The sequence below is a fragment of the Eptatretus burgeri genome, chromosome 17, assembly GCF_056783735.1.
Source record: "Eptatretus burgeri isolate ZD-2024b chromosome 17, Ebu_testis_v1, whole genome shotgun sequence".
NCBI classification, from domain to species: domain Eukaryota; kingdom Metazoa; phylum Chordata; class Myxini; order Myxiniformes; family Myxinidae; genus Eptatretus; species Eptatretus burgeri.
This window is the reverse complement of record NC_140977.1, coordinates 57025212-57048283: the sequence shown is the minus strand read 5'-3', so window position 1 is coordinate 57048283 and position 23072 is coordinate 57025212. Positions and strand designations below refer to the sequence as shown.

Below are 23072 nucleotides of genomic sequence, written 5' to 3'. Positions count from 1 at the left end.
CTCCCACATCATCACACAATCTTCAACCTCAACAACAACCATAACTACCACTTGTCCTCATCTTCACCCCCTCCCACATCATCACACAATCTTCAACCTCAACAAGAACCATAACTACCACATGTCCTCATCTTCACTCCCTCTCACATCATCACACAATCTTCAACCTCAACAACAACCATAACTACCACATGTCCTCATCTTCACTCCCTCTCACATCATCACACAATCTTCAACCTCAACAAGAACCATAACTACCACATGTCCTCATCCTCACCCCTCCTACATCATCACACAATCTTCAACTTCAACAAGAACCATAACTACCACATGTCCTCATCTTCACCCCTCCCACATCATCACACAATCTTCAACCTCAACAACAACCATAACTACCACATGTCCTCATCTTCACCCCTCTCACATCATCACATAATCTTCAACCTCAACAACAACCATAACTACCACATGTCCTCATCTTCACTCCCTCTCACATCATCACACAATCTTCAACCTCAACAAGAACCATAACTACCACATGTCCTCATCCTCACCCCTCCTACATCATCACACAATCTTCAACTTCAACAAGAACCATAACTACCACATGTCCTCATCCTCACCCCTCCTACATCATCACACAATCTTCAACCTCAACAACAACCATAACTACCACATGTCCTCATCTTCACCCCCTCCCACATCATCACACAATCTTAAACCTCAACAAGAACCAAAACTACCACATGTCCTCATCTTCACCCCTCCCACATCATCACACAATCTTCAACCTCAACAAGAACCATAACTACCACATGTCCTCATCTTCACCCCTCTCACATCATCACATAATCTTCAACCTCAACAACAACCATAACTACCACATGTCCTCATCCTCACCCCCTCCCACATCATCACACAATCTTCAACCTCAACAAGAACCATAACTACCACATGTCCTCATCCTCACCCCCTCCTACATCATCACACAATCTTCAACCTCAACAACAACCATAACTACCACATGTCCTCATCCTCACCCCCTCTCACATCATCACACAATCTTCAACCTCAACAAGAACCATAACTACCACATGTCCTCATCCTCACCCCCTCCCACATCATCACATAATCTTCAACTTCAATAAGAACCATAACTACCACATGTCCTCATCTTCACTCCCTCTCACATCATCACACAATCTTCAACCTCAACAAGAACCATAACTACCACATGTCCTCATCCTCACCCCCTCCTACATCATCACACAATCTTCAACCTCAACAAGAACCATAACTACCACATGTCCTCATCCTCACCCCCTCCTACATCATCACACAATCTTCAACCTTAACAAGAACCATAACTACCACATGTCCTCATCTTCACTCCCTCTCACATCATCACACAATCTTCAACCTCAACAAGAACCATAACTACCACATGTCCTCATCCTCACCCCCTCCTACATCATCACACAATCTTCAACCTTAACAACAACCACAACTACCACATGTCCTCATCCTCACCCCCTCCTACATCATCACATGATCTTCAACCTCAACAAGAACCACAACTACCACATGTCCTCATCCTCACCCCCTCCCACATCATCACACAATCTTCAACCTCAACAAGAACCATAACTACCACATGTCCTCATCCTCACCCCCTCCCACATCATCACATAATCTTCAACTTCAACAAGAACCATAACTACCACATGTCCTCATCTTCACTCCCTCTCACATCATCACACAATCTTCAACCTCAACAACAACCATAACTACCACATGTCCTCATGTTCACCCTGTCCCACATCATCACACAATCTTCAACCTCAACAAGAACCATAACTACCACATGTCCTCATCTTCACCCCTCCCACATCATCACACAATCTTCAACCTCAACAACAACCATAACTACCACATGTCCTCATCTTCACTCCCTCTCACATCATCACACAATCTTCAACCTCAACAAGAACCATAACTACCACATGTCCTCATCCTCACCCCTCCTACATCATCACACAATCTTCAACTTCAACAAGAACCATAACTAGCACATGTCCTCATCTTCACCCCTCCCACATCATCACACAATCTTCAACCTCAACAACAACCATAACTACCACATGTCCTCATCTTCACCCCTCCCACATCATCACACAATCTTCAACCTCAACAACAACCATAACTACCACATGTCCTCATCTTCACCCCTCTCACATCATCACATAATCTTCAACCTCAACAACAACCATAACTACCACATGTCCTCATCCTCACCCCCTCCTATATCATCACACAATCTTCAACCTCAACAAGAACCATAACTACCACATGTCCTCATCCTCACCCCCTCCCACATCATCACACAATCTTCAACCTCAACAAGAACCATAACTACCACATGTCCTCATCCTCACCCCCTCCTACATCATCACACAATCTTCAACCTTAACAAGAACCATAACTACCACATGTCCTCATCTTCACTCCCTCTCACATAATCACACAATCTTCAACCTCAACAAGAACCATAACTACCACATGTCATCATCCTCACCCCCTCTCACATCATCACACAATCTTCAACCTCAACAAGAACCATAACTACCACATATTCTCATCCTCACCCCCTCCTACATCATCACACAATCTTCAACCTCAACAAGAACCATAACTACCACATGTCCTCATCCTCACCCCCTCTCACATCATCACACAATCTTTAACCTAAACAACAACCACAACTACCACATGTCCTCATCCTCACCCCCTCCTACATCATCACACAATCTTCAACCTCAACAACAACCATAACTACCACATGTCCTCATGTTCACTCCCTCTCAAATCATCACTTAATCTTCAACCTCAACAAGAACCATAACTACCACATGTCCTCATCTTCACCCCTCCCACATCATCACACAATCTTCAACCTCAACAACAACCATAACTACCACATGTCCTCATCTTCACTCCCTCTCACATCATCACACAATCTTCAACCTCAACAACAACCATAACTACCACATGTCCTCATCTTCACTCCCTCTCACATCATCACACAATCTTCAACCTCAACAAGACACATGTCCTCATCTTCACTCCCTCTCACATCATCACACAATCTTCAACCTCAACAACAACCATAACTACCACATGTCCTCATGTTCACCCTGTCCCACATCATCACACAATCTTCAACCTCAACAAGAACCATAACTACCACATGTCCTCATCTTCACTCCCTCTCACATCATCACACAATCTTCAACCTCAACAAGAACCATAACTACCACATGTCCTCATGTTCACTCCCTCTCACATCATCACACAATCTTCAACCTCAACAAGAACCATAACTACCACATGTCCTCATCCTCACCCCCTCCTACATCATCACACAATCTTCAACCTCAACAACAACCATAACTACCACATGTCCTCATCTTCACCCCTCCCACATCATCACACAATCTTCAACCTCAACAAGAACCATAACTACCACATGTCCTCATCCTCACCCCCTCCTACATCATCACACAATCTTCAACCTTAACAACAACCACAACTACCACATGTCCTCATCCTCACCCCCTCTCACATCATCACACAATCTTTAACCTTAACAACAACCACAACTACCACATGTCCTCATCCTCACCCCCTCCTACATCATCACACAATCTTCAACCTCAACAACAACCATAACTACCACATGTCCTCATGTTCACTCCCTCTCACATCATCACTTAATCTTCAACCTCAACAAGAACCATAACTACCACATGTCCTCATCCTCACCGACTCCCACATCATCACATAATCTTCAACCTCAACAAGAACCACAACTACCACATGTCCTCATCCTCACCCCCTCCTACATCATCACATAATCTTCAACCTCAACAAGAACCATAACTACCACATGTCCTCATCTTCACTCCCTCCTACATCATCACACAATCTTCAACCTCAACAAGAACCATAACTACCACATGTCCTCATCTTCACTCCCTCCTACATCATCACACAATCTTCAACCTCAACAAGAACCATAACGATCACATGTCCTCATCCTCACCCCCTCCTACATCATCACACAATCTTCAACCTCAACAACAACCATAACTACCACATGTCCTCATCTTCACCCCCTCCTACATCATCACACAATCTTCAACCTCAACAAGAACCATAACTACCACATGTCCTCATCCTCACCCCCTCTCACATCATCACACAATCTTCAACCTCAACAACAACCATAACTACCACATGTCCTCATGTTCACTCCCTCTCACATCATCACATAATCTTCAACCTCAACAAGAACCATAACTACCACATGTCCTCATCTTCACTCCCTCTCACATCATCACACAATCTTCAACCTCAACAAGAACCATAACTACCACATGACCTCATCCTCACCCCCTCTCACATCATCACACAATCTTCAACCTTAACAACAACCACAACTACCACATGTCCTCATCCTCACCCCCTCTCACATCATCACACAATCTTTAACCTTAACAACAACCACAACTACCACATGTCCTCATCCTCACCCCCTCCTACATCGTCACACAATCTTCAACGTCAACAACAACCATAACTACCACATGTCCTCATCTTCATCATATAATATTCATCCTTAGAACTTTTTCTCTTTTCGAAGAGAGAGTTCATCCATCCCCGAAACAATTCTTACCTTTTGTTGGCCAAGTCGACACCGTCACCACGTATTTGCACCTTGGTATTGATGTCGGTGCTGCCAGAGTTCGAGTCGTTAGAACCTTCTTGTGTGACTTTTTTGTTTATTGTCGTCACAGAGGTAACTCGTGTGTTCTGAATATCTGCTATTTCTTCCATGTCTACTTTATTTTGGTTAAAATTGTCATCCATGAGTGGGATTTGAGGCTTTTGCAGAACCTGAAAGTAAAAGCGACAAATGTCATCATGACCAGTACACTTCTTTATTTTTCCTTCAGGTGTTGTTCGAACCAACAACAATAAGACAAAGTTCGTGTGAGTGAAGCCAGCAAGTCTGAAGTTCTCTTTACAAAGAAATAAACAAGTTATTGGATTTACTGATGTGCCGTCATACTCGGGGACCGGTGATGTATTGGTATGGATCGTCTTACCCCAAAATTATTATTAATGTTTATCCTTTCGTCCACAGAGACTCCAATTCTGTGGCCATTGTTCGTTGACTTGAAGCCCAATTCATTCTTCATTGACCCGAAGCCTTGCTTTCCATCATACTGGATTTTCAACAAAGAATAAAAAAAATTAGAAAACACGGATATACACAGGGTAAGATGAATATCTGGTCATTCTATAATTTCTTATACATCTCAAAGCAGCATTTGGGATCGAGTTCTGTTTATCACATAGGAATCGAGACCAAGGTAAGGACGAGGTGGAAGTTGTCAATTGATTAAGTGGAAATAAATTTATGAATGGACGGTGGCTTACCATTCTGTGAATCCCCATGGTGTGATAGTTTCTATGGTTGCCCGTTGTAATTTGTAATGGTGGACCATCGGTTTCCACTTGGTCTTCATCGACTGCCTTGATGATTCGCTCGAACAAGAGTCTGCCACAGTTGATTATACAAACAGGTTTATGGAAGAAAAGTCACATGCTAAAGAGACGATCACAAAGTTTGCTTTAAGTTGCCCACTCCGTTGTTAACCATAAGTAGGATTTATCACCCCGAGTGTGCGACAATAAAATTGGATAGTCATGACCGCGGGTAGTTTAGCATCAAGTCAGAATGAGATTCATTCACATATAATACTGTGCCTTTATCCCTCTCGTTTATGTGCTTTGGTTGTCATTCTCTCCTCCTCCCCCTCTTTCTTTTCTCTCTCTCGCTCTCTCGCTCTCGCTCTTGCCCTCCCCCTCTCTTTCTCCCCCCCCTCTCTCTCCTCCCCTCTCCCATATATGTATCCCTCTCTCTCCTCTCTTTCTGCCCCCCTCTCTCCCCTCTTTCCTTTCTGTGCCATTTATTGATTTACCAAAATCTCAATAAAAATCTTTTTCTGACGAGCCATTTGTTTTAATTTAGCTTTGACTTTACTGCGCTCATATTTCTCCATACTCTTTTCCCTTTCTCTTCTCACCCCGCGCGCACGAAGCACAGGCAATGGTTGAGCATTGGTTCGCTCTGTCTGTCTGCCTGCCTGCAGATATTATTTTATGATCGAGGAACTACTTAATTTCAATTGAATTTTAGATTTTGAACACTAGAACATGAATCAGAACATGGATTGGAACACGAACCTGTAGTTTCGCAATACTTTGGCTCTGAATTTGGCAAATTGTATGGAATCTCGTCCTGAGGACGTATGCCCACAGAGGACTGAGATTTTTTACTCTGCCTGCCTTTGAATTTGATTTAAAAATCATTCCAAACAGGAAACTTACTGTTTTTAAGAACGTTATAAAGGATACAAACAACAGGTACGAAGAACTAATATAACACGTTAAATAAGGTGGTGTAAAAGAAGATGCATCAACGTTGGTAAACTTCCTGAAAAGGTTTTGTTTCTCTACAGCTTTTGAAACTTTTATTTTATTTCAATATAACTGTATACTTAAACACAGTGGAACACAAAAAAAAAACATTCAGTTTAAACACGGACAAAATATTATGCCATCTCAACCAATCAAGTTTTCCGCTCACGCTCTCAATGTTGCGGAATATCGAGATTCAGAGAAAATGGAGGTTCATGGACAACATAGATTTGCTTGGAAACACAAAGAAAGAATTTGAAAACCCCTCTGACATCCCTTTTTTCTCAAAACTGCATGGGTTAAGGTGTTCTGTGAACTCTCCCATCCAAAATGTTATCTTTTTTCCTCATTTCCTTTTCCGATCTGTTTTTATTTGTCTCTCCCTTAGAAAGTGGGTGTTTGTAAGGACACGAAGAAACGCCACTTGGAAGGTGAAAGTTGTACAACTACATGGTGGCCTGAAAGTCCCTTTACCCCTCCCGAGTAAAGCATTCGTTCCTAAACTCTTTTAATATACAGGTTTTATTGTCATTCAGCATTTAGAGGATAGAGTACGGACAAACCCCATGGGTTGGAGTCCTTGATGAGTAAGAAATTTCTCCTTTAATTCCCCCATTGATTACAGAAAGAAAAGTGTCGTCTCATGATGGTGTCACCGGTACCCAGAGTGGTCGGAAAGTTACGTCATTTCCACAGAGCTCAACGGCTGCATTTGCCTGATCTGGGGGGGATTACTCGTATCGTACTAAGTGGACTACGATGCTGATCCATGAGGATTCAATTAAAAACATTTATATTTTTGAGTACAGTGATGGCTCGTTAGTGAGGAGTCTGGATTGGTATCCCAGGGATTGTGTTTGAATACTCTGGAAGGCAGCATACTAGGGATTTGATTATTCCATTAATCAGGACAACCCCCCAAATAAGAAGAGAAGAAAGGGTTCCAGCCACAAGTGAGGACAAAGGAGTCGGCAACTCAGGGGAGGACGAATTTTCAAAGAGTGATTGCGACATTGTGCAATACCAGATATCAGCTACTTCTGACAGTCATGATGAAGTTCACTCAACTGAATCCCAGACAGACACTGATTTGGACGATGTTGTAAAATTAAAGACCCTGAATGAATATCGCTGAACATTCACTACTTGTGAGTTCACGTCATGTTTAAATGTTTGTGAAGCTCTGCTGCTTGTCTTATTGTACAAAAGAAGCGTTAATTTGTTTGTTTTTTTTAGGCCATTTTAAAGACTATATCAGATTGATATCCTTAATAATTACAAACTAACTGTGTTGTGTATCTAAATGTAATAAGCAACTCCCTAGCCCAAATTTAAAGACATGCAGTCCACTAAAAGAAACAGCAGTTGTCCAATTCAATTTTCCAGCCGTAATAAGTCCTCAAGTGAGGATCAGTCGGGTCCGGTGGCCATTTTGGAATTTGAGACCAATAGCAAATCATTCCAAGTTTAACGAACTATATACGTACCCCGACATACGACCAGAAATAAAAAGTATTCTGTCGTTTGAAAAATGATTTTGAAGCAGAAATATGTGAGATTCAATGGGTATTGGCAGGTATTTTGGGTATGGCAGCCATATTGCATTTTATCGACTACAAATTACTCTAAAATAGTAATTTGATAAGTTCTACCATGCAACCAGAAAAAAAGTCAAATTTCATGGGCAAAAACAGATTTTCCAGCCAAAAAATGTACGCAAAGTGAAATTCAGTGGAGTCTGATGGCCATTTTGGATTTTAGCTGCAATATTGGATTTGAGGCCAAATCCAGGGTGGCTCCTCAGTTAAGTTGAAAGGGCATAGTCGAACGATGATGGAACCACCGAGAAAACCTTGGCAGGAAAAAAAAATGTTAGTTTTTTTTCTTGGCTGGGACCTATCTTCCATAAGTCCAAACCAAAGCTCAACCTTATTTGAATCCCTCATGATGAGACCAAAGCACAAGGCCTGTTGCTCTAACATCATGAGGAGGTTGTTGATGTGTGTTTTTTTTACTACCTCTCCTCCATACTTGAGTCCTCTGACCTTCTGCGGCTCCTACAGTATGCACACTCTCTTCCAGTAACCCCCTCCTGGTTGCACCCTCAAGCTGATCAGACTCCTCCACTCTTTTGTTCCTCTTTTCTCTTGTCTGTTGAACTGTCTTGCCGAGGCTCTTCGATGTCACTCTTCCCTTAAGGGCTTCAAGTAGGTGGTACACCACCATCTCATGTCATCCTCTATCCCAACCAGAAACCGAAGCCTGGTGTTGGCTTAATCATTAAGATGGCTGATGTAAGATCTTATGGTCTTGAGATTAAGCCCCTGTTGTGCCATCAAATTGTTGAAACAACACCAGGTGGGTTGACTCAGCCTGTCATCCTTCTGAGGTTAGCAAAATGAGTACCACCTTACTGGTAACAGGGGCACTGCATCAGCAGCACAGCCACGCTTCCAGAAATGATACAACCAGCAGCCACAGGCTGCATATGAATCAACAACCAGAAACTTTTTTCTACACCGATTGGCATGACACTTGTAGGTTATTGTGTTCCCTGTACTCTTTCCTCCTCTTTCTTCTTTCTCCTCTTTTACTATTCATTCGTTCCCTTGCTTATTTAATCCATATGTGCCCCCACTGTCATTTTACCACCTCGTTACCCCCTGTCACCTCACTAATAAAGAAGCCTTGATCTTGTATCAGAAAAGATAAGTTTATTCTGCGTACTATATGGCCCGACAGTTTAATCTTGAAAGTCAATCCATTCTTGTCATTCTCAATGTTGAGAAACTTGCCTCAGCTCTTCACCACCATCTCAGATCATCCCCCCCCCAACCAAAACCATGCTCTTTTCTACTCCCCTTACCCTCCCCCATTTCCTTCCTAATTCCAGTTTTTCCTTCCTGAGAGTTTGCTTCGATATTCAACGTGTCCACGTCCACCCCTTGCATCATCTCCTGTCCCCCATTCATCATTTGTCCAAGTCTCCCTCTATTTTATCCTTCAACACTGCTGTTGGTGTGCCCCCCCCCCCCACCTCTCTCTCTCTCTCTCTCTCTCTCTCTCTCTCTCTCTCTCTCTCTCTCTCTCTCTCTCTCTCTCTCTCTCTCTCTCTCTCTCTCTCTCTCTCTCTCTCTCTCTCTCTCTCCACCATTCCTTTTGTTTTGTTGCTTCCTGTTCCGTTCAGTGTTCTCGCTCTTCCACGAGCCTTGACTTTGTTTGCAATTTTTTTTAAATCATGTTTCAACCCATTTCCAAAAAAACATCTCAATAGGTCGATTTTAAACAACATTACCATCCATTTTGTCTTCGTTTTCGGTTACTTTAAGTCACATTCACAACTTTGAACGCGAGATCAAGGTACCGCCGGAAGAGAGAGAGAGAGAGCAACAGAAGGAACTAGAGAATTCATAGAACACCTTACCCCATGCAGTCTTTCGAAAAGGGACGTGGGAAGAGTCTTTTAAACTTTCTTACCTTTTGTTTCTTTACATTTCGCATGAAACAAACAGCAATAGGTGCCGCCATATTTGTCCAAGTGCTGAATCTCAGTAATCTCACAGTTACTCTGCCCTCAGGGCATGATGCAGCTTAGATATTTTGTCCGAGTACCGCAAAACGGGTTTTAAAAAAAAAAAAAGTGACAAAATGATGGTTTGTGTACGACATTGCCCAAATATATAATCCAGTTGAAAAGAAATAAAGGTTTTAAAGGTTGTAGAAAGAGACCTTTTTGGAAGTTTACCACAGTTGATGCAGCGTCTTTCACACCTCCTTATTTAACACGTTACATTTGTTCATCGTGCCTGTTGTTTGTGTCCTTTATGACGTCACTAAAAACAGTAAGTTCCCTCTTTGGGATGATTAAAAATTTTGTTTAACTGCCAGGTAGACAGAGTAAAAAAAACAACACCTTACCCCTTCCTCTCTGCACGCGCACGATTAGGACGAGATTCCGTACAATTTGCCAAGTTCAGAGCCAAAGTACTGCTAACCTGCAGGTTCATGTTCCGCTCCGTGGTGTTCTGCAGTGTTTAAAATATATAATCCAATTGAAGTTAAGGAGTTCTTCGATCATCGATTAGAGTCTGTAGACCGACAGACACACAGACAGACTGACTGAACCAATAGCTTAACCCCGCTTTACTCTTCGCCTCCATGGGGTAATAACAAACGCAGCCTTTCGAGGCTTTTGACCAAAAACATCTGAACCATGTACTATGGAAGCACGGAGGGTTGCAGGGGAAATGGATCCTCTCAAAGAACACTTTAGGAAAAAAAAAAAAATCACAACGTCCAAGGAGGACGGTTGTTGAAATAATCTCATTTTACAAACGAACATCCCAATTTTGTTAATGATCTGAAACATAACAAAGTTGCAACAATTGTGCACAAGTTTGGCCAAAATCCAATAAACGTCCGATGTGGGTGTGATCACATCGACAGGTCTGAGGTTTGTACATACCTGGGTGTGGTGTTCATCTCGTTCGCAACGTCGAAACGTCTGGCGGGTTTATCACGAGGTTGACTTTCATGGCCATGAAATGTCCCGATATCTGGGAACTGGAATTGGGACTCACCACGACCGTAGGAGTTGAATCGGAACTCGCCACGACCAGAGGACGTTGATGGTCGAAACATCCCTTCCTGCGCACAACATATCATACGTGGGGAGTTTGGCTACGTTGGCGATCCCAATGATCCATTGGAAACTTTCGCTTCCGAATGTTTGCACATAAAAAGACAGGCTTTCGTTACAAGCTCGTTCATGACAATCATTTTTCTACCCAATGGATATCTGACCAGGATACTGTTACCAATTTGTGAAGCTGGCTACATCATTGCCAAGGGGTAAGTACTTCTCTGCCGTAGTGTCCGTGCACCTAAGGAGCTCGGAATTTAGAATTTGACCCAAAACACAAAAATACCACCAAGGGCTTTAAAATGGGAAACTTTTTGGATTCTCAAGCGTTTGTTGCCCATTCATATAATATGTCATCCAAACTATAATACAGTAATCCCAAATTAAACGTCTCGCTGAGGCTTTGTCCACACGACGGTTGCAGCAGTTGGATAACTTGTCTAACAAACTTAAAAGAGAGTCGAAAGGGTATGCAGATGCAACTTGTCATTGTCCTCCTATTTGACAATGACGTCACACATGTATTTGCATCCTATAATAATGTATCCTCCATACATTTCATTCAGTTGGAGGAAAAAGTAGTTTTGGTGTAAAGGATATTTGTTGGAGTCGTAAATGCGAAATCTATTCGATGCGAGATGATGTTCGTGTGTGCAAGATGACCCGCGATTGCCTTTCGAGCTTTACAGTCGTGTTGGCCTGACCCGAGAGAATGCGGTTCTGCAGTCTGAAGGATGCATTACCCGGTCGAACTGCTTAACAAGCCAGACAAATACATTGTGTGCTGCTGGAGGGTGGAGCTCCTAGTAAGGCGAGCACAGAATTACAGACAAAAAGAGATCACTGCATCGCCCTGTCATTATTTAAACACCTCTGTTCATCTGAGCTGGAAGGCCTGAGGCCTAAGGCTCTAAGTGCATCAGATACACATCAAAGTCATCTAGTCATTGGGATCAAACTACAAACTGTCATCCAGGTGATTTGTAGGAATCGAGTACAAGTTGGGGTGGGGGGTGAGTGTTAAAGAGTGGGGAGTGAGCTAAATCTGGCTTGCATGTCCAATGACATCTGCTATTGAACGTTAATCACACAGGGCCTTTCAATTTAAAAAAAAAACACAAAACAACTCGATCATTATGTTATGGGTACATGGGTCAAATTTCAACCTCTCGATTCTCTAGTTTACAGGATCAGAATGATGTACGAACAAGAGCTGCAGGTAGCACCAACATCCAGGCTCTGTGAGGTTCGGTAGGAGAATCGACACATGTGTACGCGCGCACGCACACACACACACACACACACACACACACACACACACACACACACACACACACACACACACACACACACACACACACACACACACACACACACACGAAATGGCACATCCACTGAGAAACACCAAGTCTTGAACAGTTTTTAACCCCAACGAGTGATTTTTCTTATCCTTATCCTTATCCTTCTTCTTCTGCATTAAATCACAGCCTGTTTTTTTTTTATTTGCACACATCTCGTCTTGAGATGCTAAGTACATCATGTTTATTTAAGAGATTGAAATCGCAATGTGTTGTGATTTTGTTGTCATGTCTGAGTTTTGTTACCTGTAATAATCATGAAATGCCACGTTATGACTACAAGCAGGTATACAGGTGTATGTGGTTGTACTGTATTCATAATAACCAGTCAGACAGGGCAGTCAGCCAACAGGCATTGGGCAAGTCCCAGCAAAGAGGACTTAATGGGTGATGACAGAAGGGAGCAAAACAAACCCTTAGCAAGAGCACTGTGCGCCAAACCAGGTAAACGGGCCAATTTAACCCTTTTTGGCTCTTATTCAATGCAAGGAACTCGAATAACTTTAATAAAATTGTTTTTTTTTAATAAGCATCTCATCCATATTGACTGTGTCCATGTAATGAGTTTTATTTTTGAGGTTGAAATGCGCGTTGGTTTCTCTCAGTGATGGAGAATGCACCAATGATGTCATATATGGACAATGACATCACATGGACAAACGAGATCCTTTCATCTCCTCTCTTTGTCGAGGCTGGAGTGCCCCAAGGAAGTGCTCTGGGCTCAGTCCTATTCCTGATCTTCATCAGTGATCTCTCCGACACTCTGGAAAATCGTCTTTATCGATTTGCTGATGACTCTCCCCTCCTGCCATGACATCCCTCATCCTTCAGACAGGCAGGCTGCAGTCTCTTCCCTCTCCCCAGACCTCGAAAAAAAATCACAAGATGGTCAAACACTTGGAACATGTCTTTCAATCCTCAAAAATCTCGCACTCTCACTATCTCTCTCCGAAAGGACCGTCTAGCAAACCCTCGAATCTACTTTCTTAACAATCCTCTTGAGGAAGTTCGGTCATTCAAATTCCTGGGTCTCACCATCAGCCATGATCTTTCTTGGGCAAACCACATTTCAAAGTTGGCCTCCAATGCCAGACGCCAACTGGACATCCTCCGTCGTAGAAAGTCCTTCCTTGGTATGCCTGAAGTCCTATCCACATACAAGTCCTTCATCCACAGCTTGATGGAGTACTGCTCTCCCCTCTGGGCTGGCTCCCCTGCCTCACGTTTCTCAGCTTGATGCCGAGGAAACCGAGGTCCTCAAGATCATTGGAATTTCCAGTGATGAAGCTGAGTCTCTGGGCCTATCACTTCACCATCGCAAACAAGTCGGTGGACTCTCTGTCTTCTTCCACCTCCTTTCTGGTCTTGCACCCTCTGCTCTTTCCATGCTTTGTCCCCACAGGTTTCTGCAGGGCACACACGGTCCACCATCAATCCCTTCTGGTGAAACTACCCAAATTCATCTACACTCGTTCATTCCTCTTTTTTTCCCACCTGTAGAACCAACTTCCACATTCTCTTCAATCTCATTCTTCCCTCCAGCTCTTCAAGATAGCTGTTCACCACCATCGCAGATCGTCCTCAATTTCCTCGTTAACCCCAATACCCTCGTCAATCTTTTATACCTTCGTTATCCCCTCCCCCCCCACCCCACCCCAAGTAACACCCAAATCCCTCCTACAAACTTTCAGTTCTTCCCTCCTGTATCCATCTTGTCCTTTCCTGCCTCCCCCCTCCACCTCCCCAATTTTGTCCAAGTCTCCCTCTATTTCATCCCTCAACTCTGCTATTGGTATCTGTGTCTGTCTGTCTGTCTATCTGTGTCTGTGTGTCTGTCTATCTGTGTCTGTGTGTCTGTCTCTCTTTTCAGTGTACAAGCTCTTCCACGAGCCATGAATGTGTATCACAAAAAAGAAGTGTAGTGCTGTACTGCGCAATGGACATTCATGTCACTTCGTTTTGTTTACAAACTGTCGCTTGACTGGATATCGATTTTGATTCACAAATGTGAAATGGATGATTCTCTAAAGAGCACATCTACTGTAAAGTTAATGCTCATTTCATGTTTGTTCAACTATCACAGAGGTAATAACTTATCCATGCTTGGTGTTGGCTTAATGGTTAAGGTAGTGGGCTTTGGATCCGAGGGTCCTGAGTTCAAATCCTGCTCAGCTGTTGAATTAATACCAGGTGGGGTTAACTCGGCCTGTCATCCTTCCGAGGTCGGCAAAATGAGTGCCAGCATGCTGGTGTGCTGTGTCGGAGTGGGGACCCGTCCAGGATTGTGCCCAATAGACAAGGAGACTGCTTAAGCAGCACCAACGTTCTGCACAGAGTATGATCTCAATGGATGGATGGAATAACTTATCAACCTTCACCACTATCAACCTTCACCACTATCAACCTTCACCACTATCAACCCACGTGCCATTCTGCACCCCAGATGGTACCTCCACATCTCTCCATCTCTCTTCATCTGTAACTCCTGCAATGTTTCTTCTTCTCTACGAGTCCTCTCCATGTCCTCAAGCCCTCTCCCTCCCCACATGTAACCTTCACGCCCTCTCCCTCCCCATCTGTAATCCTCACGTCCTCTCCCCACCTGTAATCCTCACGCCCTCTCCCTCCCCACCTGTAACCCTCACGTCCTCTCCCTCCCCACCTGTAACCCTCACGTCCTCTCCCTCCCCACATGTAACCTTCACGCCCTCTCCCTCCCCATCTGTAATCCTCATGCCCTCTCCCTCCCCACCTGTAACCCTCACGTCCTCTCCCTCCCCACCTGTAACCCTCATCTCCTCCCCCCCCCCATCTGTAATCCTCACGCCCTCTCCCTCCCCACCTGTAACCCTCACGCCCTCTCCCTCCCCACCTGTAACCCTCACGTTCCCTCTCCCTCCCCACCTGTAACCCTCATGGCCTCTACCTCCCCACATGTAATCCTCACGGCCTCTCTCTCTCCCCACCTGTAACCCTCACGCCCTCTCCCTCCCCATCTGTAACCCTCATGCCCTCTCCCTCCCCACCTGTAACCCTCACGTCCTCTCCCTCCCCACATGTAACCCTCACGTCCTCTCCCTCCCCACCTGTAACCCTCATGTCCTCTCCCTCCCCACCTGTAACTCTCGTGTTCCTGCCTCTATGTGTATCAACCCCATGATCCCTTCCTCCACTCACACCCTCTTTCTCCTCTTCCCAGCTCAGCAACGTTTATGAACCCCTGAAATATAACCACACTCATTGGACCCTTTGCTATGTCCAATTAGATTTAATTACAGTCATTATAATGACTGTTACATCAAAGCACAATTACGAATTTCACACCAGCGTTTTCCAGCCGTATAACGCGCGTTATAATGAAAATCAAGTTTTCATTTTGATACAATGGAATGCTCTATTGTGCTTATCTTGGGTTTAATGCACATTGTAATAAAACCAGTCATCTTTTACAATATCATCTTCAATATCTGTCTGCAATGTGTCAATTATTCATCCACAAAAAGGCCCAAAATTGCTCGGAATGTGTATATTTTCCAGCGCGTTGAGTATGCTCCGCTCGGAAATCTTTCCAACCTTCTGTTTCATTGTGGAACTCCGTGACCCGATCCTCAAACCAAACTATCATTGGATTAAAAAAACAAAAAAACAATCCTCACCATGCATGGACCTGGCGTGATGCTCGAGAGGATGTTGTAAGTGGAGGACCGCCAGTCTCCCACCGGATGTGGGGATCGATCGCTCGTACTCTGGGATCTCCACTTCTGCGGATTTCTGGAACCTGAATATTTCACCAAAACGTCACAAACTCTCGGTCCAGCATCGAGTCCAGGTCTCAATGTTCAACCACATATCCTAGATCCAGATAGAACTGGGGTTACCATCCACAAACGAGGAACAGCACTTCCGAACCCATTACCTGGGGATACCATCCAGAAACTAGAGCAATCACAAACTAACTCATTACCGGGAGTTACCATTCAACATCTTGAACAATCACTGGCTAATCCATTACCTGGGGTTACCATTCAGAAACTCGGGTCAGCACTATTTAACCCATTACCTGGAGTTACCAGGCAGAAACTAAAATCACCACCAGATAACATATTACCTCTGGTTGCCATTCAGAAACTAACATCAGCACGAGCTAACACATTACCTGCTGTTACCATCCACAAACGCGAAGCAGCACCAGCAAACCCATTACCTGAGCTTACCATCCACAAACAAGGACCGGCACTCACCGACCCATGACCTGTGGTTCAGGTCAGGTCAGGTATGGGAGCAAGTGTTGGAGCAGCGCGTCGCTGCATCCACTTTCGGTCGGTACTCCAAGGGGCCTCCTCCAGGCAGATGCCTAGCCAATCCCCATCTCCTTGAGATGGTGATCAACCTGCTGCAACCACGAGGCAAGTGGTCAACCCATTGGCTTCCTCCACTCATGAGACTCCCTCACTGAGAGAATCTAGTGAGCAGGGTCAGCATCAGGAAAACGAGCCAAACGACTATGCAGCCGCAGCTGACGCTCACGGACTTTGCAGGTAACAAATCTCATTTGAGTCTCTCTCAGCACCCGCTCGTTGGACACAAGGTCCGACCAGCGATCGCCAAGGATTCTCCAAAGAGACCTGGTACCGAAGGAATTAAGTTTCCATCTCAGATCCCTGGTCAGAGTCCAAGTCTCACATTTGTAGAGCAAGACTGGAAGTACCAAGTACCTGAAGACTCAGACTTGCATTGTCCTGGACAGGTACCGACAGCACCACACCCCATGATCCAGTGAATCCATGACTCCCCAGGCCCGACTCAGACGTCTATTAGCCTCTGGCTCACAGCCAACAGCAACATGAATATCACTGCCAAGGTAAGTGAACCTATCCACGACCTCAACATCCTCACCACAAACAGTTATCAGACAGGACAGCAGCATCCAGGATGTCATTGAAAGCCTGGATCTTAGTTTTGACCCAGGAAACCCGTAATCCCAGCGGCTCCGACTCCTCATTCAGCACCTCGAGGGCCCCCAAAAGGATATCTAGAGTCTCCGCATAGATGACTGCATCATCTGTGAAATCAAGGTCAGAGATCTTGACATTCCCAAGCGATGCACCGCAGCTTGATCTCTCTGACATCCTCCCTAGAATCCAGTCCATACAAGTTCTGAAAAGGGTGGGGGCCAGTACACACCCCTGACAAACTCCAGTAACAATTTCAAATAAGTCAAAGATAGTACCACCACATGTTACAGCACTCAATACCAGAGTATTGAGACAATTCAGACATCAGATTGATCAGTTTTGGTGGCACCCCACGAAGACCAAAAATCCTCCAGAGGGCATCCCGATTCACTGAATCGAACGCTTTACAGAGATCAACATAAGCTGCAAGCAGCCCCTGCCGAAACTCTCGTCTGCGTTCGGTGAGGAACCGAAGAGCAAGGATACGGTCAATCATTGACCTCTTTGGTGTAAAGCCTGACTGCTCTGGACGCTGGTGCTCAAGCAGATGGTGGCGAACCACATCAAGAATTAACCAAGCAAAGACCTTGCCCGGCACTGAGAGCAGCGTCACCCCTCGGTAGTTGTTGCAGTCCTGGCGATCACCCGTCCCTTTCCAGAATGGGACACCAAGGCCCCTCTTCCAGTCAGTTGGACTGATGCCTGTGTTCCAGGCAGAGCACAAAACTGCATGCAACTTATGAGTTGCTACAACAAGCTTGTGGTCGGAGTTGAGGAACTGAGCAATCCTGTAGACCCTGCAGTTCTGGATCATCCTCCAGCGACCATCATTGAGCATATGATCAATCTCCTTTGCCACACCGCCAGCGTTGGAATACCAAGTCCAGCGATGAGCTTGTGGGCGCTGAAACCATGAACCAGCCACCCTAAGTCCATGACTTCTTGCAAAGTCAAGGAACTTAGTGCTATTCTGGTTCATAGTTCCTGACCCATGGGGACCAACACACACCTCATAACCGTCCCTATCAGTTCCAGTCGATGCATTGAAATCGCCCAAGACTAGAAGAGTATCTCGTCTGGGGCACTGATCAACCACAGACTCGAGCGGGACATCACTGAGTCTTCACAAGAATGCATCCTTCACGGTGAGATCATTCGCCTCAGTTGGAGCATATACAGAGACCAGGGAAATGACACTGAAGGAGTGACGAATCCTTCGTCTCATAATACGCTCGTTGACCGGTGTTACCTCAATTGTCATTGGAGTCATTTTATTGGACACAGCTACAGCAACTCCTTGGGTATGGTAACCATCAGAGCGACCAGACCAATAGTAGGTGTAACCACCCACCATTATCTCGCCGCAATCCGGTCTCCGAACCTCAGAGAGAGCTGCAATCCCGATGTCCAAACGCTTGAGCTCAGATGATAACAGAGACAGGTGATCATCCTCTCTTCGGGATAGGACATTCCAGGCACCCACCTGAAGGGACCGCCTCAGGTTAACCCAAGGAGACCGCCGTCTGGTGGACGACACCTCAGCACCACTCCAACACACTCTCCCACAATCTGACCCAGGGATGTTACCCCGTGGTTTCCCTCTTATCATCAAAGATTGGGGGTCCCGAAGGCTTTGCCCCAATCCCATCATCCGGTGAGCTGCCCTGCGAAGGGAAGCTGTCCAGGAGGTACTCCCACGGAGTGGGTTTTCAGATTTTTTTTTGCGTTTTTGTGTTTTGCGGAATGAAGTGTTTTACGGTGGCCGGAGTACAAATCCTGCCACCAACCTCCTAATAAGAAGTGACCCAACTGCAGGAGGACGTCTGCAGACACAGTTGGGTACTAGATATGGATGGCCGTTGGCTCACAAGGAGCTCCTCCGCCCTTTGACAGGTTTTGTTTTTAATCCTGCTGGGTGTCCATATCCAAACACCCTCCTCACCAGAAAACCTGGTGGGGAAAACGGTTTAGTCGCCGACAACCCGACCATGGAACAGGTTAGTACAGGTTTACATGGTACCTGTAGCAGGTCACAGATCTAATCTGGCCTGACCTGACAAGCTGTGGTTGCCATGCAGCAGCTTGAACAATCACCAGCAAACCCATTACCTGTGGTTACCATTCAGAAACGAGGTCCAACACTCGCAAACCCATTATCTCTGGTTACCATTCAGAAACTAGAATCAACACACACTAGCCCATTACGTGTGGTTACCATTCAGAAACTAGAACCAGCACCCACAAACCAATTACACGTGATTACCATTGAGAAAATAGGACCAGCACTCACTAACCCATTATCTGTGGTTACCATTCAGAAACTAGAATCAACACTCACTAACCCATTATCTGTGGTGACCATTCAGAAACTCGGACCAGCACTCGCTCACCCATTACCTGTGATTACCATTCAGAAACTAAGACCAACACTCGCAAACCAATTACGTGTGGTTACCATTCAGAAACTAGAACCAGCACTCACTAACCAATAATTACGTATGTTTACCATTCAGAAACTGGGACCAGCACTCGCTAACCAATTATGTGTGGTTACCATTCAGAAACTAGGGTCAGCACTCACTAACCCATTATCTGTGGTTACCATTCAGAAACTATAATGAACATTCACTAACCCATTATCTGTGGTTACCATGAAGAAAGTCGAACCAGCACTAACTAACCCATGACGTGTGGTAACCATCCAAACAGTTCCCTTGTAACTCCAGCCACATAACATTGCTAACCCGAGTAAACGTGCCCATTGTAACCAAGTACGTGTGGTTACCACCCACACAGTTCCCTTGTCACTCTCGCCCCATAACATTACTAACCCGAGTAAACGTGCCCATTGTAACCCATTACATGTGATTACCACCCACACAGTTCCCTTGTAACTCCAGCCCTATAACATTACTAACCCGAGTAAACGTGCCCATTGTAACCAAGTACGTGTGATTACCACCCACACAGTTCCCTTGTAACTCCAGCCCCATAACATTGCTAACCCGAGTAAACGTGCCCATTGTAACCCATTACATGTGGTTACCACCCACACAGTTCCCTTGTCACTCTCGCCCCATAACATTACTAACCCGAGTAAACGTGCCCATTGTAACCCATTACATGTGATTACCACCCACACAGTTCCCTTGTAACTCCAGCCCTATAACATTACTAACCCGAGTAAACGTGCCCATTGTAACCCATGACATGTGGTTACCACCCACACAGTTCCCTTGTAACTCCAGCCCTATAACATTAGTAACCCGAGTAAACGTGCCCATTGTAACCCATGACATGTGGTTACCACCCACACAGTTCCCTTGTAACTCCAGCCCTATAACATTACTAACCCGAGTAAACGTGCCCATTGTAACCCAGTACGTGTGGTTACCACCCACACAGTTCCCTTGTAACTCCAGCCCCATAACATTGCTAACCCGAGTAAACGTGCCCATTGTAACCCATTACATGTGGTTACCACCCACACAGTTCCCTTGTCACTCTCGCCCCATAACATTACTAACCCGAGTAAACGTGCCCATTGTAACCCATTACATGTGATTACCACCCACACAGTTCCCTTGTAACTCCAGCCCTATAACATTACTAACCCGAGTAAACGTGCCCATTGTAACCCAGTACATGTGGTTACCACCCACACAGTTCCCTTGTAACTCCAGCCCTATAACATTAGTAACCCGAGTAAACGTGCCCATTGTAACCCATTACATGTGATTACCACCCACACAGTTCCATTGTAACTCCAGCCCCATAACATTAGTAACCCGAGTAAACGTGCCCATTGTAACCCAGTACGTGCTACGTACGGTTCATTAAGAGCGTCGTCCCACGTGCTGTTCCGTATTTTGATAAAAACTCCGCGATCTGGTTTTGGACTCGCTGGTTCGCCTCCGGACTCGGCAGGTTGGCCATCGGAAGGTCATCAGGACGCACGTTCCTCGACCAGGTATCCGTGGACACGGTCCTTCTGCTGACTGTGCCCTGCATCCCGGAGGTAGGACGAGGCGGCGAAAGACAAGACGGATAATGTGCGGAGGAGGAGACCTCACGAGGACTCTCACAGGTCTTCACGGTTCTTTAATACCGGGTCCTTGTGCCTTCGGGTCTCTGGCCACGTACGTTTTATTGAGGTCTCTGTTCACGCCCCTCTTGTTTTCAGATCTCCACCCACTTTCCTTTACAGAGGGTGGTCTATCCTGTCGTCAAGCTGCCAAAAGACCCTCCAGACAAAATCTCCTTTCTCCGCCACTCCCTCCTGGTCTCGAGCCATCCTCCTCCATGTTTCCGACTCTTCGCACGTCTCCTCCTCCCGACTCCTGTGGTCCCTCCGTTCCATTACTCCCAGACCCCGTGCAGACACGTCCTTCACACAAATGGATGCTTGTGTTTCGTCATGACGACGCTTGGAGTGATTTGTACATTGGTGTGCACTTTGACATCTGTTCGAGGACCACTCATGGCGAGTCATGGACTGGGTGTTCCCCTCGGAAACCCTCTCGCCAATGACTCCGTTTGACCCACATGACGGATTCGTCTCGTTCGTCCTCAAACACGTCATTAGTGGTCACGGGCTATGCAGAACTCGAACGTGCGTCCGACTGAACCCATTACTGATGTATGAAGGACCAAACGTGGTGGTAGAGAATTCAGTTTGTTGTGGTTTACGAAGAACACAAGTCGGATGGTTGTTTTTTCATGCGGTAGTTGTTGGTTGTGCAGATATTTATATGTTTGGGTCGGTGAAGTATCAGTGACATGTCGTGATCTGGGGTGATGTGTGATCTGGTGTGACGTGTGGTGATTCGGGGTGACATGTGATCTGGTGTGACGTGTCATGATCCGGGGAGACGTGTGATGATCCGGGGGGATGTGTCATGATCCAGGGTGACGTGTGGTGATCCGGGGTGATGTGTGATGATCTGATATGATGTGTGATCTGGTGCAGCGTATGATGAGCCGGTGTGACGTGTGGTGATCCGGGGTGACGTGTGGTGATCCGGGGTGACGTGTGGTGATCCGAGGTGACGTGTGATGATCTGATATGATGTGTAATCCGTTGTGACGTGTGGTGATCCGGGGTGACATGTGTTGATCTGATGTGATGTGTGATCTGGTGCAGCATATGATGAGCCGGTGTTACGTGTGGTGATCCAGTGTGACGTGTGGTGATCTGATGTGATGTGTGATCCGGTGCGGCGTATGATGGTCCGGTGCGACGTGTGGTGATCCGGGGTGACGTGTGGTGATCTGATGTGATGTGTGATCCGGTGCGATGTGTGATGATCTGATATGATGTGTGGTGATCCGGTGTGACGTGTGATGATCTGATGTGATGTGTGATCCGGTGCAGCGTATGATGGTCCGGTGCGACGTGTGGTGATCCGGTGTGACGTGTAGTGATCCGGGGTGACGTGTGGTGATCTGTTGTGATGTGTGATCCGGTGTGGCGTATGATGAGCTGGAGTGGCACGTGATGATCCGGTGTGATGTGTGATGAGCCGGTGTGGCACGTGATGATCCGGTGTGATGTATGATGAGCCAGTGTGG

At 45.6% G+C, this 23072-nt stretch overlaps 2 protein-coding genes across 2 annotated transcripts in view; both read right to left on the bottom strand.

Moving 5' to 3' along the window:
* The window catches only part of LOC147010194 (epidermal growth factor receptor kinase substrate 8-like protein 2), a 133355-nt gene that overhangs the window by 8491 nt on the left and 101792 nt on the right, over positions 1-23072 (bottom strand). The window lies entirely within an intron of this gene.
* On the bottom strand, positions 4711-21707 carry LOC147010198 (uncharacterized). The gene is made up of 6 exons (XM_085863082.1): positions 21332-21707; positions 16203-16324; positions 11012-11193; positions 5503-5623; positions 5169-5288; positions 4711-4956 (listed from the first exon to the last, which is right to left on the bottom strand). The coding sequence occupies exons 1-6, from the start codon at positions 21510-21512 to the stop codon at positions 4732-4734; spliced, it is 951 nt and encodes a 316-aa protein (XP_085719208.1). The 5' UTR covers positions 21513-21707; the 3' UTR covers positions 4711-4731.

What these genes read in the sequence shown, in the direction of transcription:
- LOC147010198 (XM_085863082.1), bottom strand. Translation starts at nt 21,512, where the DNA reads ATGCAGGGCACAGTCAGCAGAAGGACCGTGTCCACGGATACCTGGTCG. An exon ending in TCACGCCAGGTCCATGCATG is followed by an intron (nt 11,194 to 16,202) that starts GTGAGGATTGTT and finishes TGTTGTGCGCAG; the next exon opens with GAAGGGATGTTTCGACCATC. An exon ending in GAGATGAACACCACACCCAG is followed by an intron (nt 5,624 to 11,011) that starts GTATGTACAAAC and finishes CAACTGTGGCAG; the next exon opens with ACTCTTGTTCGAGCGAATCA.